General features: G+C 43.7%; 1 protein-coding gene across 23 annotated transcripts in view; it reads left to right on the top strand.

Moving 5' to 3' along the window:
- ZMYND8 (zinc finger MYND-type containing 8) overlaps positions 1–27,712 on the top strand; it is a 172,243-nt gene that overhangs the window by 38,654 nt on the left and 105,877 nt on the right. For 12 of the 23 annotated variants that reach the window (XM_056548802.1, XM_056548785.1, XM_056548799.1 and 9 more), the window contains 2 exons: positions 3,038–3,108; positions 18,835–18,894. In XM_056548802.1, coding sequence (XP_056404777.1) covers positions 3,038–3,108; positions 18,835–18,894 — 131 coding nt within the window. The other 11 variants (XR_008849297.1, XM_056548782.1, XM_056548780.1 and 8 more) reach the window with 8 other exon arrangements.

Genomic DNA, 27,712 nt, shown 5'->3' with positions numbered 1-27,712 from the left:
TGGGGTGCTGACATCACGCCCATGCCACCTCATGACGTCACACCCTCCCTCTCAATGCAAGTCTATGGGAGGGGGTGTGGCCGTGACAACACAAGCCTCCGGTGAGCAGCCGGAGTTCTAAACGAACAGGTGCTGCAGGGAAATAAGGGATAAGATGTCTGATCGCGGGGGGTCCTGCCGTTGGGACGTCCCCCCCGCGATCAGACCTCTTATCTAGGGGCAGATATCTAGGGGCAGAGTACCCTTTTTAAGGAATGAAAACGGCAGTCTGGGCCAGTACTGCTTCTTGTAAGACCACCCTAAAAGCAAAAATTCTGGTATGTGCTTACAGAATGCCAAAATGGAAAGACGTCGGCAGTGATAATCTTATGGAAGCAATTGTTGCTTCCCATCATTTTGAGAAGGGTTCTAAGCCTATATCCAAGCAATCTAAATTCTACAGTAAAAGTTTATTCACAAGTTGAAAACATTCAAGACAATTGTCCTAGGAGTGGACATCCCAGCCAATTCACTCCAAGGGCAAGTGGTTTAATGGTCAGATAAATTGCAATCTCCGTTCAGCAAACGTTAAAATAGCGGGCCTTGAGTGGAGGAAAAAAATGCTACAGATCTGTTTTTTTGTTTTTTTTTGTATTTTTTTTGCCAACCAAGTCAATAGGATCCGTTGGTATCCCTTGTGCAACAGGATGTCCAGCTCAGTTTTTTTTCTTCCAGGAACAGACTCTGTGATGGAGCTTGCGAATTGAACTACAACGCTGATGTGAAGTTAGCCTTAGTTTGGCAATGTTTTTCTTTCTTGCTGTGTAGTGTCATTTGTGGGCTGAAACCCTTATATGAACAATACAGAGAGCATAAATGGACTGCCTTCAATCGTATTGGGTCTGTAAAGCAGGAAGATTCAATAAATGCTGCAATCCTTTTATAAAACAGTTTAATCTGCGTTTATTGCCAGCCAATTATCATGGGTTTCTAATAAATGTGATATTTTTGGAATAGACCCTTGGTTTCATGGAGGACACAAGATGTGTTTCCCTCACATCCCACTTTCCAGAACCTAGTCATCAGATATGATGTCATGACATGGCAGCCACCATATTTGACCCTGCAGATGGCGTAGTTGGTTCTTTTTTGCGATTAAAGGATCTATGATTCCGAAAAAGACTAGGGGGTATATTTATCAAAACCTGTCCAGAGGAAAAGCTCCCCATAGCAACCAATCAGATTGCTTCTTTCATTTTTAACAAGGCCTCTGAAAAATGAAAGAAACGATCTGATTGGTTGCTATGGGCAACTGGGCAACTTTTTCCTCTGGACCGCTTTTGATAAATCTACCCCTAGATTGTTTAGAAACCAATCTCACATTTCTGTTAACCCTCACTTTGTCCAGATTACAGGCCTCTCTACCTCTAGTGCACGTCGAGCTGCAACCTTTGTTCTGGCTGTGTGTTGCAATGTGTAAATCCTACCAGTTCCATCTGAATTTTCCCTAAACATTTGGTTTTCATCTCACGTTGCAGAAATAGAAGACAATTCTCCCCTTTGCTCTTGTGCTGTCAGTAGGGGAGATGGCAGGCACTAGAGTCCACACATGTCCTTATTATATAAACTGCTTCCATTTTAGCTCCAGTGCAGGGATGGGGCAGTGCATTGCTGCTAGACGCCATCTTAGGAGCCTGCACAAGGTACATAGCCTTTGATGACTAACACTGTGATAGGTGAGTCTTTCTGAATCAGCTCCCATTCCTCCAGCACTTCGTCTTTCACCATTACATGCATCCTGCTCATGTGCTGTGTATGCTGACATGACACGGAGGCAGATCTGGTATTTTCTTTAATATTCTGCAGGCATGTCAATATGTATCCTATGGTTTTCATGCAGTGTTACAGATGTGAGGCATGCAAAGTAAGCCTTCATGTGTGGTAACATTAGATGTTTATGTCCGGTCTGCAACAGTTGAAATGTTCCATGCAAAGTGCAGAGGACATGGGGTGAAGTAAGAACAATTTCAGCTTTTATTGTCCATGCAAAGAAATGGTTACAAGGCAGACAACATAAGGGAAATATGTATTTTTTAGCTTTATCTTTGTACATGGTGCACTTATTAATATTTGCTTACGTATGGGACGGTCTGGGTTTGGCTGAATTTTAGATGTTTCATGTGCTATTGATCCATATAGGTTATTACCAATAATTATATGTGAAGATGTGTTTGGAGTGTACATGCACATTTAATAACCAATGCATGATAACCCTTTCCTTGTCACAGTCCAGGACTTTCCTTTGGATCCTGCATTTAGATGTCAGACAACAACAAATTATTGTGCTTTAAAAAAAAATCTCCCCTCCCCCATCAATCTTACCTTCCTGAGACTGTCTCAATCTGGTGCTGCCTTCTCATCGGAGAGGTTATTTCAAGTGTACGTATCCATATTGACTGAGAGGCTTTGTATATGACTAAGATTGAATGCACTAGAAGCTGCTGCTGTGCTCTGGATCATGTATATAGCTGCTCTACATGGAAACGATGTCATGTGTAATTCTCACATTGTCTTGAAGGTACCCAAGGATGAGAGAGGGTTTACATGTTTATTAAAGATGTTTTTTTTTTCTCTTTAATATCCTGATCTTGCTGGAGCTCTGTGCAGACGCTCTGCAGGGCTGGCCATGTTTCCTGAATCCTGACACTGGAGGTGCAAAGTGCTCTGTATCCTGCACCACTTCTTGTTATTAATATGGAATGGCTGGCTCCTCATTTACCCCCTGAGATTCTCCAGTCACATGTACGCATGTATGTATGTATCATTGGCTCGGTTACCTGTAATATCTGCAAAGCCCAGTGCTGCTGCTCCCATCCTTCTAGGGAGGACATGGTTAAATGTGAATCTGTCACCTATCTTCTCTCCATCTATCACTATGAGATTGACACTAGTAAAAGATGCTCTGTGGAGCCAGGGAATCCACATGTGTGTATGGGGGTCAGAACTGCATGGTGATGACATGACAGGGTCACTTACCCTCTTTCTTTGTCTTCCACAGTTTGGCAGAGGAGGAAGTGAAGACTGAGCCGGAGGTGGTGGAGGGAATGGATGTCACCACTCGATCCAAAGGTGAGGAACGTTGCTGCTGTTTTACATCTGCACTTTCCTTCATCTACACTTACTCATTATGACACTGTCAGCTGTATGTAGTTTTCTGCACAGGACTGGCTGTGGGCTATATGGGGTTAACTCCTTTCATTGCTATAGTGCTTTAGCTTAATCCTCTGGGAGAGTCCGATCATCAGATGTGTGAGGTAGAGCTGCCGCTTGTTTTCTTCCTTTCTGCCTCTTTTAAAATATGATTACAACTTTATTGCGTGAATGGTAAGACTGTTATTTAGATAATAATAATTATTATTATTATTATTTTTAAGCCCACTAACCGGTAAATGTTCTGGGTGGGTGGATGGCCTCTACTCTTTAGGGTTAAAAAACATGTCATTTCTAGCACAGTAGGGTTGCATGTGGACAGGATGTCGCTTGTTGCCATGTTGGCATTAGTCTATGTTTTGAATGAAGGATTGAATACTTCTGAATATCTGTGTTTTTGTGGCTGTTCTTGTATGTTGCCAGCATGTGTTTGGAATTTTGCTCTTTAAAGCAGTAAGAAGGGCTCAATACATAGATGGTTCTGGAGATCAGTGAATGAATGCTATGTGTAAGGATTTTTTTCCACAAAATGTATTCATCAGTGCAATAGGAGTGTTCCCCAATGTATATGTCCACATACACCCCCAACATATACCATGTTATAGCAAAGCAGTAACGTACATTGGCCACAGTGCCAATAAAACTCATATTGTATATCGATACACTAAAAAGTAAGTTATGCTCATGCATCCCAGCATGGCAAGGGCCAGAAGAATGCTCCTCTAGCCTCTGTCAGTGAGGGCCTATGGCTATGTTCATTGTATGTATCCTGAGCTTTCCCAGCACATAAGCTGAAGGTGTTCACCTTAACACATTGTGTGAATATGCAGTGTAAGAAAAATCAGTAAGCAGTGAGTGTCATTTATAGTAGTGGTTTATAATTTGTGGAGTTGCCCTTTGAACTGTACAGCTGGCACTCATCTGTGGCCTGTACGTTTGTGTCTTCCTGTGTGTTACCACATGAGAAGTACAGCAGATGGCGGTTCCATCCAGTCTAAATAAAGCACTCTACGACACTTTTACTACCCTTCCCCCACTATGTATTACAGTCATAGCCCTGTGATGTTTTTATAGACGAAGCCCTGCTGCAGTATAAGTGACAGTCTGGCCGCCTCCTTCCTATCTCCAACATATTACATAGTTATTTATTTCTCCTGTCAGTCCTAAATATTTGTAACTAATGGGTGATGTGAATTAGGGGGGCACTGTGAAACACCTATAGTTTATAACATAAGAGCTCAGATCTGCCTGCAGTGTTTACCAGGCTCCATTTTGTTTACTTCATCAGCTTTGTTCTTAAAATGGTGGTTAAAGGAATTCTTGGCACAGGCAGCTGTTTCCAGCTGAGTGTTTATATGCTGCAGCCCACACAGATGTGATCACGTCACGTGCGGATGATGCGGCACCGATGACTCCGGGAGGCCAAATATTGATTGGTATATAGGGATTCAATTTAGGACTATGAGAAATGCTAAAATGTTCCTTATGCTCTGTTATGGGTGTTAAGGTGCTAGGAGATAGGCAGGGGATACAAGAGGTTTTATTTAAAGAGGCAGGGTCTGATTCTTAGAGCTGACAATACCCTCCCCTTCACTCTGTGTTTGCGTAATACTATCCTGTGCACAGACATAATCTCTCACTCAGCTTTCCTAAGCTCCTGAACCTATTTCTTATACCCTTTTTATTGCTACAACCAACTATAAATAGCAAGGACTCGACCCTTGGTGCTCCCATGCATACAGGACAGTGCATGAACAAGGGAAGAGCCAGCTGTAGGGCACAGCCATCCACTTGACTTTCCCTCTATTTTCATGGTACACATTGACCAGTAGTTGATTGAGTAGTTGATGTGGCCATCCCCAGGTGACCATAGACGATACAGTGAAGTTCCTTCCTTCTGACATACTTTAACCCTACTGCAATCTAATAGGGGAATTACGCTGGTATAGAAGACAATGGTAATATTACATCTACCCCTAGGGTATTTACCCTGTACTGCTCTAAGAAGTTTTTTTGATTGTCTGGTATTTCTTTGGTGGCATGGTAATTGAGTTGAAAGACTATTACAAAATACATTGATCATTTCAGTTGGAATACCTACTCAATAGCGGGACTGGTCCACTATTTTGGGCAATCACGGCTGGTCACCTTTGGGGAACAAATTCCACAAGGTGGTGAACATCCTTCATTATCAACTCTACCTATGCCTGCTCCAGCAGCTCTCTGTTTGTGCACTTTTTTGGTGGCGTAAGAGCATTCCAGCGTATTCCAAACATGTTTAATGAGTTTACAGCCCTGTGAGTTTGGGGGCCAAGGCAGTAGAGGAAATTCTTTATACCTATTGATCTGAGCCCGATAACATAAAGCATTGTCCTGTGTTAAAGATGACTTTGTGGTTGGGGTGCAAATGATTAACAAGCAGGTCGCTATAGCGTTTGCAATTCAAGGCTTGTGGTCTGACCAATAGTCCTAGGGCATACCAGGAAAACTCTTCCCAGACCATGACACTGCCACCTGTTAAATCCCAACAGTCTGCCCCAACTTAAATGGTTGGAAATAGAGCAGAAGGCCTCCAGAGTGATGAGTTTTGTTTCTTGCCCATAATCTTTTGACCTCATTCCTTGTCCCATGCAAGGCATGGTTTGGTTCCTGTGAGACTTTGTGTTACTTGCCTACTGTTTTACTGCTGGGTCAGCTGGTCTGCTGTAGTATGTTGTTGCTGAGACTCCAAATGTGCCATGCAATACTGAACTCTTGGATCAACCACACATTGCCTTCTGTTTTGAGCTTTTATCGGATGTCTGTCCATGGTTCCTCCTGTCTTGGTACACACTTGATACTGTGATTTGGAAACAGCCAACAAGTGTGGCTGTTTCAGAAATACTGGCACAACACCTTCGGGCTCCAACAATATGCCTGTGGTCAAAGACACTCTAGTTACCACATTAAGGCCTCGTTCACATCAGCAATGGAGCTCTGTACAGGGAACTCCGATTGCAAAATCTGTCAAAATAACATCAGTTGTTTTTTTGTTTTTATTTAGCTCAAATCCTGTAAAACAGACACCACTGGAAAACCAGACCGACCCAATTCTAACCATTGGTCTCCATTGTGAATAGACCATTCAACCTTTTCTGCCAGAAACGGGCTCCAGTGCAGACATAAACTTAGCCTAGCCCATGTCTGGCAAATGTTGCCTTCTGCTGTGCAAATGAGAAGCCAATACGTGATCTGTGAGCTGATTGTGAGATGGCAACCGTGCGGCATCTCACTATTGGTACAAGATGTCAGACACCAGCTTTTCCTGATGTAGTAATTATTCAATGTATACTATGGTAAATGGTAATTGTCACCTTGTTGGGTGAAGGTCTGGTCAGCAGGTGTGTACTCTAGATATCTGCTGACCATCCACAGCCTGACCGATCCCTCAACACCCTGACCGATCCCTCAATGTCTGTCTTCGAAACACTTTTTTGTATTATAACTGCCCCATTCCTTTTGTTTACATGGAAGATAAACTATGCTAAATCATGTGCCCATGTGTCTAGTCTGGGCCTAGTTCAGTTAAGTGCCCATGTATGTAGTCTGTGCATGTATAAATGTACCTAGTCTTGGGTCTGGATTAGTCATGTGCCCATATAACTAGCCTGGGTCTAGATCAGTTGTGTGCCCATGTATCTAGCCTAGACCTAGAGCAATCCCATGCCCATGTATTTTCTCAGACCTAGGTCAGTCATTTGCCCTTGTATATACTGTAGTTCAAGCCTGAATCAGCCATTTGTGTGTGTGTGTGTGTGTGTGTGTGTATATAATATATATATTTGTCCCTTTAAGACTGGATGTCACGTATTTGGCTTATAGGGTGGGGGGGGGGGGGGGTGTAAGGGGCATCCTTTCAGAGCATTCTGGGTGATCAGGGCAGTATTGAACATTTTTTTTTTCCCACTAATACCTGGGAATATTCCATGATGCACAGAGCCCACCCGCATCCCCCACTGTCGGTGTCACATCTCGGGCAGAGCATGATGTCACATTTTCCATGGCAACCTGTTTTCTGTTTCTATGCACAGAGTCTGCTGTGTGCCTCTTCCCCATGGATCCTGAAACAATGGCTTCTTTGTTCTCTGCTTATTTCATCCCTGAGATGGAATGTTTTCTCCCACTTATTCTCATGGTTCAGGAACAAGATTTTCCCCATAAAAGTCAAACCATCCCCTCATAATTTATATTATGATCACGCTTACCCCTAGAATCTAAATAATATTGGTCTGCTTCTGTATGACCACTTGGTTAATTTGTTTGCGCAGACCAGGAAGCCATTTTTTAAGACAGTTGCATGAGTCATTTTGTTAGATGCAGGCCTATGGGGCCTTGTTGAAATGCGACATATCTAGAATGATTTATATTAAAGGGTACGTGTAAGCGTAGCCACTTCTGATCACGTGACTTTCCCTAAGACTATCACAAGCTGTAAGGCTGCTTTCACACTATAAAAATGAATCCGTTAGAAAATCCCATTATAATCCCATTATAATTATGGGATTTTTCTAATAGCCGTTTTAACCGCCGTTATCTTGTGACGGGCGATGGTAACGGGAGAAATAGTGCATGCACTATAACGGGTTAAAACGGCTATTAGAAAAATCCCTTAGAAAATCCCGGACGTTCATTACGGATGAATTTTTATAGTGTGAAAGCAGCCTAAGTCTCTGTGACTTCCAGCAAATCCATCTCCAGATCGTGTTAGTATGGGGGCAGGTCAAGTGATCAGAGATGGCCATGAAATTTAAGATATCCTGCTTCAGGGAGAACAATTAGAGGTAGCCTTTAAGACTCCTGTAATTTAGCTGTGAAGTAACCTGCGATTATTAAATATTCTTGATAACTGGGAGGTAAAATTACCTGTAAGGTTGGAGAAAAAAAATTAAGATGTTAAGAACTCTCTGTCTCTTAGGCCATGTTCACATGTTGGAATTTCCGTGCCGGATTCTGCATTAGAAGTTGAATTCAACAGGATTCTGCTGTGCCGTGCACATAGCGGAATTTTTTCCATTCTTTCTGCGGACTCTGCACAGAATGCATAGCTGTCTGAGATGGCGCATTCCTGTGTGGTGGCAGCTTGCGGAATGTCCGCACGGAGATTCTCTGTGCGGCCATTCCGTAGTTTGAACCTAGTCTTTAAGATTCTCACACACACAAAATGTCTATCTGCTATACCCGACAACTACAGTGGGGCTGGCTGACTTTATGATGTGTATAGAAGGGCCTCCTGACTTGTCTGATGTTAGAGGTTAAAAAAAAATCAGGATGTAAGAATCCCAAATTCCTGATCCTTTGTTCTCCTGTTGGGGCTCATCCACACGGCGGACATTCTCTGGGCAGCAGCCACCAGCAGAACAAGCTGGCACCAGGACCGTTTTGAAATGCCCCATCTCCATAGACTGCAATGAATTTCTGAGTTGATTCCTCTGAAAAAAAGATCATGTCAGCATTTGAATTTCCATGGCAGATGTCTTTGCCGCAGAAATTCTGCAGTGTACATGGTACAGTAGAATCCCTTTGAAGACAATGGGAGGCTGCTGCAACGGAATCTCTGAGTTTATTTTTTCCACTGGTTTCTGCTTGGAAATTCCACTGTGTGAGTGGGCCTTAAGAGGGGTCTGAAGGGGCCAGGGTGGAGCAGAGGAATCTGAATGGGGGGGGGGGGGGTGGCGTCAGAGGAATGTGGAGGCCCCCTCTATCCATGGCCAGGCAAATTGCCTATTGGAAGCTTGCTGTTTGTTTGTTATTTAGTCCATAGACTGGGAAGACCTTGGTCTGTACACTTGTTTTGTTTCCTTGTTGTTGCTAACAATATGCTGTATAGTGACCTGTAGTGTGTGTCAGCCTTGTATATGTTATTTTCCAGACTAGTAATCATTAATACAGTGGATGACTCTAGGAGGGTTACATGGAATTCTCTTTATTGCAACATCCTTGTCATGGTTATCACTTTAAAAGACCATGTCTACCAAGAATCAGAATGAACCATGCACACATGTCAGACTGATTGAAACAGACTAATAGAGATTTAATCGAGTTTTACTGCTGTGTATATGCTGTGATTATATATTCATTACATATGTGCAGGAAGAGTCTTCATGGTCACTTTTACAGCTACACATTGCCCTGCCACTAACCCCATAGACAGCCCTGATGGTATCACATCCCCAGCTCTGCACAATGTCTGATCCCTCCTTATAATTCAGTGCAGCAATTAACAGACCCTAATCCTGCATGGACTTTGTGGGGGAGGGCAGTGAGCAGATTAACCTCTTCTGTTCCAGTGCACACTGACTGCCTGCCTTTACTCTGCTGCTGCAGCCTGGGAAATAACAGACAAGGTGCCAGGGTAAATGGCAAATGATTTACAGTCTACTCTCAATACCGGTTGCCTTTATATTAGATTTCTAAATGACCAAAAACACAAGATTAGAAAGTATGGCTAGAATCATGTAGCCATTACCAATGTGCCTGTAATTTTATATTTGAGACTTTCTTAAATGAAGATAAGGTAATGCAGATGTGCCAGTGGGCTGTGTATTTCATATAGAAAACATTACAACATTCCCTCCTCGTCATATGAGGAACATTTGATATTTAATTAAGCAGTCACATCTTGATGGATTTGGTCATGGAGCTGATTGTATAGGACGGAAAAACTGTAGAGAGCATGAACTGACTCCATATGAATCACTTTCTTGCATAATTTTCTCCCCAAAATCTTAAAAACGTCTCAGTAGTGCAACCCATGTATTCAATCATTATTCACACTGCAGTGTGCCCCCTCATTAGTGCAGCCCATATGACTTATTATTACCCACCTCTTACCCCAATGAGCCCCTCTAGGAGTATGATGAGATACATGTCCTACGTACACTATTACTACATTACACCTCATTGTCTCTGTGCACTCGGTTTCGGCAAATTTAGTATTTTTCTGCCTTTCCTGTAATCTCAAAAGGCTAGAAACATTCTGAGGGGATGGAGGGAGAAGTAGAAGTGAAAAAGTGAGCAATGTCTCCTGAGCATTCAGCAGGTCCCAGACCAGGGTGTACATGCAGTCATGTACACTCCCACATCCAGAGCCTCTCATCTATCTCGCCTCACTTGATAAATTCAGGCACTACTGAGGGTTACCAATATGTACATTGCTTTATAGAGTGCCATCTTGCCATCCTGCTCTGTGGTGCAGCATTATTTGCAAAAGAGTAAAAAAAAAAAATAAAAAAAAAAAAAAAGAGGCCTCTATCACACGGCTGCATTTTGTGTTCACAATGCCTTGCCTGGGGCTCACACAGTTCTTTTGAACCTCCTGTCACCATAGGATCCTAGTATAATTATGTCCCTCATCCTCTATCCCAACCTTCCGAGATGGTAAGGTCTTTACCAGTGGGATCCCAATGATCCTTTTATGTCATAAATGTAAGATATGAAAACCACATTAAAGAGTTAAAAAGGTTTAGTCATTTGCAATACTTATGCTGTGCATGTTAGATCCATCACCCATCTATCTCAGTCTCTCCCCATCCACATACATGGTTGGCTCAGTTGAACATGCATGTTCTCTCCATGGGGAGAGGAGAGTAAGCCACTGCCAGACTGATCTGTTTATCTCCCTTCAGACTGCTCTGCCCCCCTTTTCCAGACTCCTCTGTAGTGATTACCCCTTCCCATCTAGACTCCTCTGCCTATCCAACTCTATCTCCAGACTCCTCTGTCATTGTGCCTCCCTTCCAGACTCCACTGGTAGCAGCCTATCTCCCTGAGAACAAAATGATCGGGTGCAGTCTAGCATGCCAGGAGGAGTCAGGAGGACTGCCATACATGTTAGATGGTTGGCTGATTCCACAGCACGATAAATTTTATGAAGCCTATAAAGAATGAATGAGGTACAAATATAAAATTACTTTATTGAAACAAATGTATTAGACACATGTTTAAAACCAAGTTAAAAAGAGTGACAAAAATCTGAAGATGGTTAAAACAATGTATAAAATATAAAAAAAATAAACAGCATGTATTTTTAAGAGCAGAGGTAAGTGCTCTCAAGTCACCCAAGTGCAAGTAAAAAGTGCAAAGTGTGTTCATACAAAAAAAAACGTGCACAAGGATACGGTCCATCTCAAGCCCTTCTCCGAAAGGAGAGATGCCCTCCAATAAACCAAACCCTTCACCCTTAATCCAAAAGGCATCTGCAAGTCTCCTGGTACAATGTCCCTTTTCGCTGAAGCTATTTAGGGACCAAAAGTGCTCCCGGCAATCACCAAAGAACCAGTAAAACCGGTTGGCATCCCTGCCAAAGCAGGGATACCCGGGGCATGGCAGGGAGGTGAGGAACCTAATGGCCACACTCCCCTCCCCTAGATCGGCAGGAGGGACACCCAGAAGGGCTACCGCACCCTGACTAATCCTGGTGTACATGTGCCTTCTTTCAAGTGGAGTCGCTACCCCTAGATAAACCGCATGTACCATAGATACAAAATATAGTAGTGTGCATGTGCTGTTCCACCAAGGCTGTGGAAAGAAGAGTCCTTGCTCAACAAGGCCCGTGAAACCTAAGAGACAACTAGTGCTTGGAAGCCACAGAGAAAAGAAAAGGATATAATTCTATTGTGGAAGAGACCATGCACACCAGCCTGCTCAGCACCCACCCTCCTGCACCAGCCCCTATACCGTACCACAAATTTTATGATCTATGTATTTTTTTTTTCTGCTGGACTGTATAGCGTAGTTACAGTTGTCATAGTTTATTTAACTGGTAGCCATCTTGCTGATGTGCTGTATTTTTCTAAACTAGCTGAATAGGAAAATCAGCAATGACCCTCTTGTCCTCAAATCCCATCCTCATATCCCATCTCTCGCACTAACTATTTTCAGCACCTGTCTGACAGTCTATAGCAGTGGTTCTTAACCTTGTTGGAGGTACTGAACCCCACCAGTTTCATATGCTCATTCACCGAACCCTTCTTAATTGAAAAAATATGATTTTTTTCAAATTCAAAACATAGGAGGTATATATTTAAGTATATATTTATACATAGGTGCACAAAATGAACAAAACCATTAAGAACAAAGAACAAAACCATGAAAACATGATTTTCACACAAAAACATAATGAATACCGTATTTATCGGGGTATACCATGCACCGGCCTATAACACGCACCCTCATTTTACCAAGGCAATGGGGCAGCGGCACCGATAGACGCCGCTGCCCCTTCTCTCCCCCTGTCTATCGGTGCCACTGCCCCATTGCCGGCGCCGATAGCCAGGGGGAGAGAAGCGGCGCCGACAATGGGGCAGCGGCGCCGACAGACAGGGGGAGAGAAGGGGCAGAGGCACCCATTGCCGGCGCCTCTGCCCCGTTGCCTCACCCATCCCCGGTTGTATAATAACCTGTTGCCGGGGTCGGGTCCGCGCTGCTTCAGGCCTCCGGTGTGCATCGTTTCTATGCGCTGCGAGACACAATGGCGAGTGATGTCACTCGCCATTGCACCGCGCCGTGCAGCGCATAGCAATGACGCTGGGGATGCACACCGGAGGCCTGAAGCAGCGCGGACCCGACCCCGGCAACAGGTAATTATACAACCGGGGATGGGGGAGGCAATGGGGCAGCGGCGCCGGCAATGGATGCCTCTGCCCCTTCTCTCCCCCTGTCTGTCGGTGCCGCTGCCAGGGGGAGAGAAGCGGCGCCGGCAATGGGGCAGCGTCACCGATAGACAGGGGGAGAGAAGGGGCAGCGGCGCCGATAGCAGGGGGAGAGAAGCGGCGGCAGCAGGGCTCTAGACCACAGGACAGGCAGGGGCAGAGAAGCCGGCAGCGGTGGCGGTCTCTGCACCTGCAAAAGCCGCTGCAGTTCATTGATTTTAAAGCGCCCGCTTGAAATCATTGAACTGCAGCGGCTTATCGGCGTATAACACGTAGATAGACTTTAGGCTAAAAATTTAAGCCTAAAAAGTGCGTGTTATACGCCGATAAATACGGTATTTACTGCAAATCAGTGTGACTTCTGCTGTTGTCTTTCAGAGACCAGTTCAGAAATGCGCGGCTTTACCATGGCAAGTGCCAATATAAAGTCCGCACCATTAGGCTGGCAGTATGTTCCCCCACATTAGGTGCAATATAGTCCCCCACATTAGGCCGGCAGTATAGTCCCCCCCACATTAGGTGCAATATAGTCCCCCACATTAGGCTGGCAGTATTTTCCCCCACATTAGGTGCAATATAGTCCCCCACATTAGGCCGGCAGTATAGTCCCCCCACATTAGGTGCAATATAGTCCCCCACATTAGGCTGGCAGTATTTTCCCCCACATTAGGTGCAATATAGTCCCCCACATTAGGCTGGCAGTATGTCCCCCCACATTAGGTGCAGTATAGTCCCCCCACATTAGGTGCAATATAGTCCCCCCACATTAGGCTGGCAGCATGTTCCCCCACATTAGGTGCAATATAGTCCCCCACATTAGGCCGGCAGTATAGTCCCCCCACATTAGGTGCAATATAGTCCCCCACATTAGGCTGGCAGTATTTTCCCCCACATTAGGTGCAATATAGTCCCCCACATTAGGCTGGCAGTATGTCCCCCCACATTAGGTGCAGTATAGTCCCCCCACATTAGGTGCAATATAGTCCCCCCACATTAGGCTGGCAGCATGTTCCCCCACATTAGGTGCAATATAGTCCCCCACATTAAGTTGGCAGTATGTTCCCCCACATTAGGTTGGCAATATAGTCCCCCCACATTAGGGGCAGTATAGTCCCCCACATTAGGCCGGCAGTATGTTCCCCCACATTAGGTGCAATATAGTCCCCCACATTAGGCCGGCAGTATAGTCCCCCCACATTAGGTGCAATATAGTCGGCACCATTAGGCCAGCAGTATGTTCCCCCACATTAGGTACAATATAGTCCCCCATGTTAGGCTGGCTGTTACGCCTAGCGCTCCGGGTCCCCGCTCCTCCCCGGAGCGCTTACGGCGTCTCTCTCTCCGCAGCGCCCCGGTCGGTCCCGCTGACCGGGAGCGTTGCACTGTCATGGCCGTCGGGGATGCGATTCGCACAGCGGGACGCGCCCGCTCGCGAATCGCATCCCAGGTCACTTACCCGTCCCGGTCCCCTGCTGTCATGTGCTGGCGCGCGCGGCTCCGCTCTCTAGGGCGCGCGCGCGCCAGCTCCCTGAGACTTAAAGGGCCAGTGCACCAATGATTGGTGCCTGGCCCAATTAGCTTAATTGGCTTCCACCTGCTCCCAGACTATATCTGATCTCTGCCCCTGCACTCCCCTGCCGGATCTTGTTGCCTTAGAGCCTAGTGAAAGCGTTACTGTGTTTGTCCATACTGTGTACTTGACCTCCTGCTATTGCCTTATTGACTACGATTCTTGCTGCCTGCCCCGACCTTCTGCTACGTCCGACCTTGCTTCTGTCTACTCCCTTGTACCGCGCCTATCTTCAGCAGTCAGAGAGGTTGAGCCGTTGCTAGTGGATACGACCTGGTCACTACCGCCGCAGCAAGACCATCCCGCTTTGCGGCGGGCTCTGGTGAACACCAGTAGTGACTTAGAACCGGTCCACTAGCACGGTCCACGCCAATCCCTCTCTGGCACAGAGGATCCACCTCCAGCCAGCCGGCATCGTGACACTGGCAGTATGTTCCCCCACATTAGGTTGGAAGTATAGTTCCTGTAGGCCTGTGTACTGCCCCACTTTAGTGTTCCGACCACCGCTCCTCTGGTCCGGCCATAGCAGGACCGGAGGATCACTGGTCGGAGCACCGAAGCTGACGCGCCGCTGGTAAACACTTACCAACTGCCAGCGCGTGTCCTTCTTGCTTCTCCGCTCCTACACGCTCCGTTGCCATGGGCGCATGCATGGGACGTGAGTGACGTCCCTGCGTGCGCTAGCTCCTGGGGGTCCCCGCATTTTTAAAGTAAACACGGGGCCGCAGGGACTGAACAGAGGCGTCCCTGTGTTCCGAAAGCATCTTTCAGAACACAGGGATGTGCCGAGGCAAAAACACCCGGCGGGCCTCCCCCGCCGAACCCCCGAGACTGAATCACCGAACCCCTGGGGTTTGATCGAACCCAGGTTAAGAACCACTGGTCTACAGGATGTTTAACCCCTTAAGGAACAAGCCCATTTTAGCCCCTTAACGCACCAGTAGTACGCACCAGGACGTACATTTACGTCCTATACATTACCGCCAGCATCGTAGCAATGCTTGGGTCGTGCGCCGCCGGTCCTGGCTGCTGATAGCAGCCATGGACCCGCCGGTAATGGCTGCCATCCGCTATTGCAGATCACGGCATCTGCAGCTCCGATCATCCAGAACAGCAAACTGAGGTCCCCTCACCTGCCTCTGCTCCCTTCCACGGGTCTTCTGCTCTGGCAGAAGATGACCGATAACACTGATCAGTGCTATGCCCTATCCATAGCACTGAACAGTATTAGCAATCGAAAGATTGCTATAAATAGTCCCCTATGTAAAAATAAAAGTAAAAAAAAAAAAAAAAAAAAAAAAATTATTGGGAAAAATCCCCTCCCACAATAAAAATGTAAATTGTCCCATTTTCCCAATTTCACCCCCAAAAAGTATAAAAAAAAAAACATATAAGCATATTTGGTATCGCCGCTTGTGTAAATATCCGAACCTATTAAAATATAGTGTTAATGATACGGTGAACGTACCAAAAAAAAAAGTACAAAATTGCTGCGCTTTTTTTTGTTTTTTCCCCTACATTTTTATTCCAAAAAAAATAGATTTAAAAATTCTATTAAAAGTTTTAAATATGCAAATATGGTATCAGTAAATAGTTATAGGTCTTCAAAGTAGAGGGATTTTAAACGTACTAATTTGGTTAAAAAGTTTGCGGTTTTTTTTTTGGTTTGTTTTTTAGCGCAACAGTAATAGAAAAGTATGTAATCATGGGTATCATTTTAATCGTATTGACCCAAAGAATGAAGAAAACACCATTTTTACTGTAAATTGTATGGAGTGAAAATGAAACCTTACAAAAATTGCTAAATTGCAGCTTTCTTTTTCTTTTCCCCACACAATTTTTTGGTTGCGCCATACATTTTATGGTAAAGTGAATGATGGCATTACAACAGACAACTGGTCGCGCAAAAAACATACTAGTATGTGGATGAAAATATGAGTTATGATTTTTTGAAGACAAGGAGGAAGACGAAAACAGTAAAAATAATATTGTCTGAGTCCTTAAAGGGGTACTCCGCCCCTAGACAGCTAATCCCCAATCCAAAGGATAGGGATATGATGTCAGATCGCCGTAATGACGGGCAATACAGGGGCCGGAGCATTTTGCACCTAAAAATCCATATGGCTTATTTTTTGCACCACCAATTCTACTTTGTAATGACATCAGTCATTTCACCCCAAAATCTACGGCAAAACGGAAAAAATAAATCATTGTGCAACAAAATTGTGGGCTTCCGTTTCTACGCATTACATTTTTCGGTAAAAATGACACCTTCTCTTTATTCTTTAGGTCCATACAATTAAAATGATACCCTACTTATATACCGTATATACTCGAGTATAAGCCGAGGCCTCTAATTTCACCCCAAAAACCTGGGAAAAACTTATTGACTCAAGTATAAGCCTAAGGTGGAAAATACATCATCATTCCCCCCCCCCCCCGTCACCATCCAGACCCCCTGGTTATCATCCAGACCCCCATTATCCCCCCTGTCGTCATCCAGACCCCCCTCATTCCCCCTGTCATCATCTAGACCTTCCTCAGTTGTGGCTCTGTTGTTCCTTCCCTAGCAGCCATCCATCATCGCCCATCTAAGCTGCGGGGACCATCCAAATTCCAAGGGGAGAGTTGAGCCGGTCTGGGCCATCCATCTTGACCGGGAGGCCCTCTTCTCCACTTCGGGCCTGCCCCGTACTAGTGACACTGCATTGATGATGCTGTGGGGGGACGTCCGTGCGCAGGGACATCACGGACGTCTGCTGCGCACGGATGTCCCTGTGCGGCTGCGTCAATAGTCGGCGTCACTAGTCCGGGGCTGGCCCGGAGCGGTGAAGAGGGCCCTCCAGTCAAGATGGATGGCCCGGACTGGCTCACCCTCCCCACTGGAATTTGGACGGTCCCTGCCGCGTAGTTGGGTGTGATGGACGGCCTGGCCCATCCCACTCGCCACCCCCACCAGTATGCCTGCGATTTTTATTTTTTTTCTTCACTCGAGTATAAGCCAAGGGAGACGTTTTCAGTACGAAAAATCGTGCTGAAAAACTCTGCTTATACTCGAGCATATACGGTAGGTTTGATTGTTTAACTACATGCCTGAAAATGAATGTTTAAAATTGTCATCTTTTGACCCCTATAACTTATTATTATTTTTTATTTTTTTTTCCGCTATGGGGCGGTATGAGGGCTAATTTTTTACGCCATGATCTGATGTTTTTGACGGTAGCATTTTTTGCATTGATCTGACTTTTTGATCGCTTTTTATAAATTTTTTCATGATATAAAAAGTGACGAAAAATACGCTATTTTGGACTTTAGAATTTTTTTGCGCGTACGCCATTGACAATGTATTTTTAGAATTCAGACATTCTTGCACGCGGTGATACCAGATATGTTTATTTTTTGGCCCCGCGTTATAGAAAGGGAGTGGACTAGTTTTTTCCTTTTTTTTAGGTTCAAAATTTTAAGAATTATGATTTTTTTAAAGGTAAGGAGCAGAAGACGAAAGTGCAGAAACAGAAAAACCTCGGGTCCTTAACCCCTTAAGTACTCAGACCATTTTGGCCTTAAGGACAATTTTATTTTTACGTTTTTCATTTTTTTTCTCCTCGCCTTCAAAAAACCATAACTCTTATATTTTCATCCACAGACTAGTATGAGGGCTTGTTTTTTGCGAGACCAGTTGTCCTTTGTAATGACGTCACTCATTTTACCATAAAATGTATTTTTTTGGTTGCACCATACATCTTGTGTGGAGAAATTAAAGAGAAAACCGCAATTTAGCAAATTTTGGAAGGTTTTGTTTTCACGCCGTGTAATCTACGGTAAAAATTATGTGTTCTTTATTCTGTGGATAAAATGGGGGGGAAAAAGGGACATTTTATATTTTTATTGGGGAGGGGATTTTTCACATTTATTTATTTTTAAAACTTTTTTTTAAAACTTTTTTTTTTACTTTACACTTTAATAGCCCCCATAGGGGACTATTTATAGCAATGAGTTGGTTGCTAATACTGTTCAGTGCTATGCATAGGGCATAGCACTGATCAGTGTTATTGGCTATCTACTGCTCTGGTCTGCTCGATCTCAGACCAGAGCAGAAGAAGCTGGGAAGGTGGCGGAGGCAGGTGAGGGGACTTCCGTCCGCCATGTTAGCTGATCAGATCAGCATAAAATGTAGCCACGCTGCTGCAGATGCTGTGATCTGAGGGGTTAATGGCAGACATCCACGCGATTGCGGATGCCGGCCATTACTGGTGGATCCCAGGCAAAAATGAATGTCCTGGTGCGCTAAGTACCTCCACACCAGGACGTACATTTACGTCCGTGGTCCTGACATTGGTAGTTATCTCTTTAACAGTCTATTGAAATTGTAATATTTTGTTTCAGGTGCTGCTGTTACGTATCCAGAGGGATTGTCACAGGATCATGGAGACAGTCAACAGTCTAGTAAGTGGTGACTATCTTGGTGTAATAACTGTTCAGGGTCCTATTGTCCTTTTTGTTTTATAAGGCTTTTTGTTCTTTGTATTTCTGCTTTAATGCCTGAACCTTACAGATAATGACACTGGGGTGTACTTACATACATACATAATACACCCTACATGTGATAAATGCAACTGTTGTTGAGTGTTTTGTAATGCAGATTCCACCGCCTGGTCTGAAATGTTCTATACTGGAATTCTGATTTTGTTGTTCTCTGTGTCTTATTAATCCTGGAATCTGGCTTTGTGCGCCTTCCTCTAATGACTTCCCACAATCCTTAGAGGCTGTAACCTGATCTGTCATGCATTACCTAGAAGGAGCTCTAAGCAAGCACTCAAGACACAATGAAAACTCTGCACCCTCCCCCTTAGTTGTTTGATGAAGTGGAATGTATAAAATGCTGCGTTTATTCCAGAATCTATGTATACGCCAGTTAACTCCAGTGCTGGTTTTTAATTTACAATACAAAAAATCTAGAAAACAGACAAGGCTGCACATCCATGTATTGTACCAAGATCCTTTGCTTCTCAGGATATTAATAAAACTAACAGGTAATCAGTGTATGTTTTGATCAAAATGTGCAAGCCTGCTCACCACATGACAACCACCTTGGTAGAGCAGGTCCCTAACTTAAAATGGCGTAGGGCTGGGTGGAGTCTGCCAGCACCACTAAACTAGCGTCCATATTGGTAACGGCCCTGTGACTGAGCAGCCCCAGTACTGCTCGGCCTAGCCTCCGGCTCTGGGTCATTCCACCCCACTGACACAGCGTAACAGCAACAATGGCTGCTACAAAGCACTACACTAATGTGAACAGATGGTAAGGTTCACTTGCCATGTGCTTACAGTCTGAGAATTGGAAGCCTGCTAGGAACTGACACTTTTGCAGTCCCCTGCTGTTTCAGTAGGCCTGCACTGAGTAGGTGGGGCAGAGTGCTGACCAGGTAAAACAAAATAAAATGAGGTGGATAGAAAACACAATGTGGCATAAATGTAGAAAAACAGAGGCCGCACATTTATATATTGTACCAAGATCATTTTGCTTCTCAGCATATTTATAAATCATTGTTAGTATACGTTTTGATCAAAATGTGCAAGCCCACTCACCACGTCATGGCCACAATACTGGGCTGAGCATGTGTGAGATGATGTGTTTACCTTAGATGCTAATTCTGCTATGAGAGGACACTGGTCTACCACAAACCACACCCCTGTGTGTGCAGCAAGCTTTGGAAGCTTACTGCACACAAAGGCAGTGTAAATAGGTGTTTTTGGTGTCAGAAAGTTGTATTTTAAAAAGACCCTCACCCTTAGATATATAACTTACTAAAACAGTGTTTTCCCAAATTGTGCTGGCTTTAGCATGCTTTTTCACCCCTCACAGGAAGTAATGTAGTCCTTTTATTGTCAGCGTGTTGCTGTCTCAGCAGATCCTCCTGAGAAAACACATCATCCTCAGGAGGTTTGCTCGATCTGGTGTTAAGGCTCATAACCTGCCCCCCTGAGTGATGTCACCACTTCTGACTTGCCCATGGGTCCTACATCACCCACACATACATAAATATCTTTTGTGGAACATTTAGGAAAAAATGAAATATGGTTACAGCATGCTGCCTTGTTCTGAGCAATATCACAGCGGAGGGGAGCAGACAGGGAATTAATGCAACCTCACTTTGCCATGAAATGTTCTGCAGAAGCAGGCTGGATTGCTATTGGGGGGGGGGGGGGGAGGAGTAGACAGGTTGTGAGGACTGTGATGATCATCTGCGGAAAAGCAATGCATTCTGGGAATATATTATTATTATTATTATACAGTACTGAGCAACTGCTCAACCTTGAAGTGGAACAGGACTAAGACCCCCAAAACATGGATTTTTGGTGGTTTCAAAACTTGGGCATCCATAAGCAATGTTAAATGCTTCTGCACCATTTATTTTTAGTTTTTTTACCTTATGTCTTAGTACACCTTAAGATTTTCTTTTCCTCTAAGGTTAAATGATAGCTTCAGTTCATATCATATTAATCATCCTTGCTTTGTTACTCCATACTATGTTACTATGGAAACCTGTTCTGCTGCTGACTATAAGATGTCAGACAGGTTTCATAGAAAGACTATCAATGCTGTTACCACAGACGTTACATCCATGGTGCAAGTATTTATGTATAAAATCCAACCCCACCACCACTACCAACATAGAATCTGCTGAGAACATGATATCAAAACATCAAAGAAACCTCAGAATGCATTTTATTGTGGTCACAGCAGTGTGCCTCGTATGATCCCCAATGGTACACACCTGACTTGTGAACATCTGTTATTACCAGCATTTGAAATACTACAAGGCCCAGAAATTCATCCCTTGTCACTGTGATAGACTTCAAAGGCTGGGTCCCTATAACTGCATGAACTAGTGGTGTGTGCACAGTCATATTACCAACTGTGTGCTTTGCAAATATCTATTGACTGTGGGGGCTCAACACACAACTGAAGGGAGCACTGTCAAGCCTCCGTGCCCTTTTTCTGCTGTCAGCACAGGTACTGTCTGACATTGTGTGCAGTCATAAAGGATCATAATATTCTGAATTCACTGAAACATTCAGCTTAAAGATTGTCAGATAGTTCAGTCTGGAAATTCTCTTTCCTCTTTGGGCTTGTTCCATTGAGGATTGGTTAGAAGAAACTTTTAGGCCTCATTTACATTACATTACTGTAACAGAGATCCTTTACAGCTCCTAATAATAGGGCTGTACAGAGTGTGACTCAACAGACACCAACGGATCCCAACAGGTCCCATTGACGGGGGTCAGGTTTCCATGTCTGTTGTTTTGCAGGAATTTAGCAGAGGGCAGAGGGAAAAAAAACTAATAACATGCAGGATTTTTTTTTGCCGCTAAATTGTCATTTTAACAGAATCAGAGAACATAGCTTGCAATGCTCATGTGAGCATAGCCTTATCTGTACACGAACAGCAGGAGAATTTAACCATTGTGTTAGCTCGTCCTTAGCAGCTGACCGGTTACATTTTGATGTAAGTGATTGGAACAACCCTCAGGTATATCTTTTGGTCTAGTGTTTTAGACTGTTCACATCATCTAAATAGCCCCTGCAGGCTCATATATATGCAAGTGTTGCAAATTTTTTCTCACATCATCTAAATAGCAGAAATTAGTGGTGCACAAAAATAAAAGTATTAGACCAAACCTGAACATATTTTAATTTTTTTTATACAATTTTGTTATACAATTTTTTTTTATTTTTTTTAACACAGCCTATGGCACTGCAGCGGACCCAAACCAAAACTTCAACTCCCAGCTTATTGCACTATATGTAAAAGTGCATCATGCTGGGAGTTGTAGTTTTGGTTTGGGTCAGTTGCAGAGCCATAGGCTGTGTCAAAGCATGCTAGTAGCTGTACTAGTTTTGGATCAGCTGCATTATAGAGCAGTGACTTGCAACCTGTGGCCCTGCAGCTGGGGCCGAACTACAACTCAGTGTGCCCAGCATACTATGCAGGCTGGGCATGCTATATGGATGCCTAATGCTCACTGCATGCTATATTGATACCCACTATAGGGGGTACCCTTAAGGGACCTACTATAGGGAGGGACACATTATAGGGGGTACACAGATGACTGGACACAATAGGGGGTACACATAGGAGTAGACACTATTAGGGGGGAAACTATAGAGGGGTACACACACAGTTCTCCCTCCAGGTACAGATACAGCTTACACTTGTTGGCACTAGGCTTCACTTCTTATCTTTTCTGTGCTGGGCTCAGGACCCTGCTCCAGCTACAAGCAGTATGGTCTCCTTCCTGATACTCTCGGCACATCGACACCTGGAGGCAAGGAGGAGGCATTGCTGCCCCGGCAGTGCAGAAAACCACGTGAGGCAGCACATTGCAGGCATAGAGATGACAGAGCAGCCGCACCTGACACATAATGGGGTTGTGATTTTTGATGGCTACGCTCCCTAATGTAAACCACCACGTCCCTGAAAGTTTCAGCACATCTTTTCTTTTAAGCAAAATGATTATATATAGTCATGGCCGTAAATGTTGGCACCCCTGAAATTTTTCTAGAAAATGAAGTATTTCTCACAGAAAAGGATTGCAGTAACACATGTTTTGCTATACACATTTTTATTCCCTTTGTGTGTATTGGAACGAAACCAAAAAGGAGGGAAAAAAAGCAAATTGTCACACCAAACTCCAAAAATGGGCTGGGCAAAATTATTGGCACCCTTTCAAAATTGTGGAAAAATAAGATTGTTTCAAGCATGTGATGCTCCTTTAACCTCTTAAGGACGCAGGGTGTACCTGTATGCCGGTATATAACGTGGGGTCACGCGTCATGCCGGGTCGGTCCCGCCAGCTAGTGAAAGCCGGGACCCTGGGCTAATAGCGTGCCGCGCGTTATTAACCCTTTAGACGCGGTGTTCAAAGTTGATCGCTGCGTTTAAGATGAAAGTAAAAGCTTCCCGGCAGCTGAGTTGGGCTGATTGGGACCATCGTGGTGAAATTGCGATGTCCCGATCAGCTAGAACGCAAGCTGATGTCCCCTTACCTGCCTCTGTTGCATCCAATCGGCGATTGATTGCTCCAAGCCTGAAATCCAGGCTTGAGCAATTGACCGCCGATAACACTGATCTTTGCCGTGTCAATGCACGGCAATGATCTGTGTATGAGATCGGTATGTGCAGTGTAATAGCTACTAGGGGGGGCTATAACACTGCAAAAAAAAAAGTGTGAAAAAAAAGTTAATAAAGATCATTTAAATGGGCACTGTCACCAACTTTATTTTTTTGATATGTTTTAGTACTTATGTATATCTGGAATATATTTTCATTATTAATTTTTTCACTTTCAGGGTGAATTTTACGTTTGAAAACCGGCCACTAGGGGTCTCCCTCCTAGTGGCCCGCTGTAGCACTGCGTGATGTCACGCCTGAATTCGGACCGATTGCGGCCGGGCAATGGGTCCTAATTCATTTACATTGCGCTCGCTCCCTGCCTGTCAATCAGACATGCAGGAGCGAGCGCATTGACTCCCCGGCCACTGGCTGGGAGGCCACTCCTCCCGCACATAACGTCGCCTAAAACCGTAGTATACTACGGTTTTAGGTCCGGTCACAAAACTGGATACGGGTCAAAAATGAGCCGACCGAAGTCACCATTTGACTTTGGTCGGCTCATTAAAGTGAATGGAGTTCAGCGCTGGTCCGGCTGGGGTACGGGAGAGCCCGGTTTTCCCCTCCCCCAGCCGGATCCGGCACCCATAGTGTAAAACAGAGATGTGAATGTAGCCTAAGTAGGGTATCATTTTAACCATTTGGACCTACAGAATAAAGAGATGTAATTTTTACTGAAAAATGCACTGTGTAGAAACTGAAGCCCCCAAAAGTTACAAAATGGCATTTTTTTTCTCTTCAATTTTGATATTTTGGTAAAATGACTGTCACTACAAAAAAGAATTGGTGGCGCAAAAAAAAACCCCATAATATTGAATTTTAGGTGCAAAATTGAAAGCATTATGATTTTTAGAAGGGGGTGAGGAAATAATGAAAATGCAAAAATGGAAAAACCCTGCGTCCTTAAGGGGTTAAACTCCCCTGGGGCAAGTAACAGGTGTGGGCAATATAAAAATCACATCTGAAAGGAGAGAAGTTCACTTAGTTTTTATATTGTGTGTTTGTGTGTACCACACTAAGCATGGATAACATAAAGAGGAGAAGAGAACTGTCTGAGGACATGAGAACCAAAATTGTGGAAAAATATCAATAATCTCAAGGTTACGGGTCCATCTCCTCCAGAGATCTAGATTTGCCTTTGTCCACAGTGCGCAACATTATCAAGAAGTTTGCAACCCATGGAACTATAGCTAATCTCCTTGGGTGTGGATGGAAGAGAAAATTGATGTCAACGCAGGATAGTTTAGATGGTGGATAAGCAGCCCCAAACAAGTTCCAAAGATATTCAAGCTGTCCTGCAGGCTCAGGGAGCATCAGTTTCAGCGCGAACTATCCGTTGACATTTAAATGAAATGAAACGCTATGGCAGGAGACCCAGGTGGACCCCACTGCTGACACAGAGACATAAAAAAGCAAGACTAGTAAGCCAAAATCCTTCTGGGAAAACGTCTTGTGGACAGATGAGACCAAGATAGAGCATTTTGGTAAAGCACATCATTCTACTGTTTACTGAAAATGGAATGAGACCTACAAAGAAAAGAACACAGTATATACAGTGAAATATGGTGGAGATTCAATGATGTTTTGGGGTTGTATGAAATCTGAGGATTACCAATGGATTTTGGGTCGCACTGTACAGCCCAGTGTTGGAAAGCTGGGTTTGCATCCGAGATCTTGGGTCTTCCTGCAGGACAATGACCCCAAACATACGTCAAAAAGCACCCAGAAATGGATGGCAACAAAGCGCTGGAGAGTTATGAAGTGGCCAGCAATGAGTCCAGATCTAAATCCCATTGAACACCTGTGGAGAGATCTTAATATTTCTGTTGGGAAAAAGGCGCCCATCCAATAAGAGAGACCTGGAGCAGTTTGCAAAGGAAGAGTGGTCCAACATTCCGGCCGAGAGGCGTAAGAAGCTTATCGATGGTTATAGGAAGCGACTGATTTCAGTTATTTTTTCCAAAGGGTATGCAACCAAATATTAAGTTATGGGTGCCAATAATTTTGTCCAGCCCATTTTTGGAAATTTGCAATCCTTTTCTGTGAAAAATACTTCATTTTCTTGCGAAATTTCAGGGGTGCCAACATTTACGGCCATGACTGTATGTATGTATGTATGTGTGTGTGTGTATGTATGTATGTATGTATGTATGTATGTGTATATATATATATATATATATATATATATATATATATATATATATATATATATATATATATATATATATAAATAATAATAATATAATCATGTTTGGTAGGCTAAGTTTCTACTTGGTTTTATTGTTGCCCAAAAAAAAACAAGAAAAAAAAAGCCACAGCATTTTCCTGTGTTTGACGTATTTTTTCAGGCGTTTTTTTGCATTTCAGGGCAAATCGCATTTTTGGTCCCTTTCGCGTTTTTTTTTTATTTTTTTATTTATTTAATTTTTTTGTACCCAAAATTTGTCGGGTACCCAAAAAAAAAGGATGCAGTAGGGATGGTAAAAAAATTATTTCACGAAATGTATATTTTTTTTATAACAAAATTTTAATACATTTTTAATAAAGTGTGTATGTGTGTTTCACTTAATTTTTTCATATATATATATATATATATATATATATATATATATATATATATATATATATAATTATTATTTTTTTTACATTTTTTAGGTATTACTACTACTCCCAGCATGGAACAGACGTTTCCATGATGTTAGTAGTAGTACCTTTACCAATAGACATATCGCCCCGGGTGTAAGTCGTGAAACCCGATGTAATCGTCCATAATATAGCAGAGATACGGAGCGGCTTTATACAGCGCACGCATCTCTGCACTGTACTCTGGCCAGTGATGTGAATTGAACATCACTCATTCATATTTTCCTCCCAGAATGGGGATTGACAGGATGGTGGCAGCCAATCACAGCTCTGAGGGAAATATGAATGAGTAGTGATCTATTCACATCACTGGCCTGAGTATAGAGCAGAGATGCGAGCGCTGTATAGAGCCGCTCCACATCTCTGCAATAGATAGGACGATCGCATCGGGTGTCAGGAGTCATACCCGCTGTGATCTGTCCTTGACTGCAGGTACTACAACTCCCAACATGGAGCACACTCTGTTCCATGTTGGGAGCAGTAGTACCTGCAGTTAAGGAAAGATCACAGCGGATGTCACTACTGACACCCGCTGTGATCCTCCTGTATAATGTATAGATGCGGGTGGCCGCTTTTCTCTGGTCCCCTGCATTGAAGTATATATACACCTATTCATATTTCCCACAGAGAGTTGTGATTGGGCAGATGGTTCCAGCCAATCACAGCTCTCTGCGGGAAATATGAATAGGTGTGTATATATATGTCAGTGCAGGGGACCATAGAAGAGCGGCTTCCTGCATCTATACATTATACAGGAGGATCGCAACAGACCCAGGTGATCTGTCAATTAGTACAGGTACTACTACTCCCATCATGGAACAGGGTGTTCCATGCTGGGAGTAGTATTACTATCTAAAATAATGTAAAAAATAAAGAAAAAAAAAGTCAAAAACACACACACCATTTTTATTATTGTCGGCTACATTTTCAGTGCCCTACCCGCCCAAATAAATTGATCCCTGTTTTAAAAATTAGTAATAAAAAAGATAAATTTTGCTAGATCAGGGGTGTGGAAATTAAAAAAAAAAAAAACTACTTGTCCAAGGGACTAAAGTGGAACACAATCTACTTGTCCCTCAAGAAAATCCACTTGTCCTGGTAGATAAAATAATTTCAACCAAAATAGTACGATTCCCCCCACTAGACCACCAGGGATGGTTATAAGATTCCTTTAGACACTGCTGTCAACTTAGGCTGGGTTCACACTACGTTTTTGCCATACTGTTTTCAATCCGTTTTTCTAAAGAAAACCGTATGGCAAAAAAACGGATGGAACAGTATGGAAAAAAGTAAACCTTATGCGTTTTTAAACAGTATACTGTTTTTAAAAGTACATACAGTTCCGTCAGTTTTTATAGAAAAAAAACCCATACGTTTTTGAAAATGTTGTCCATTTTTAATGGGAGGGGTCTTGAGTGGGGACTTTAGTATTCAAATGCGCATGT

Source organism: Hyla sarda, chromosome 12 (assembly GCF_029499605.1).
Source record: "Hyla sarda isolate aHylSar1 chromosome 12, aHylSar1.hap1, whole genome shotgun sequence".
NCBI lineage: Eukaryota > Metazoa > Chordata > Amphibia > Anura > Hylidae > Hyla > Hyla sarda.
Note: the sequence above shows the minus strand (reverse complement) of the source record. Positions and strands in the feature narration are given on the sequence as shown.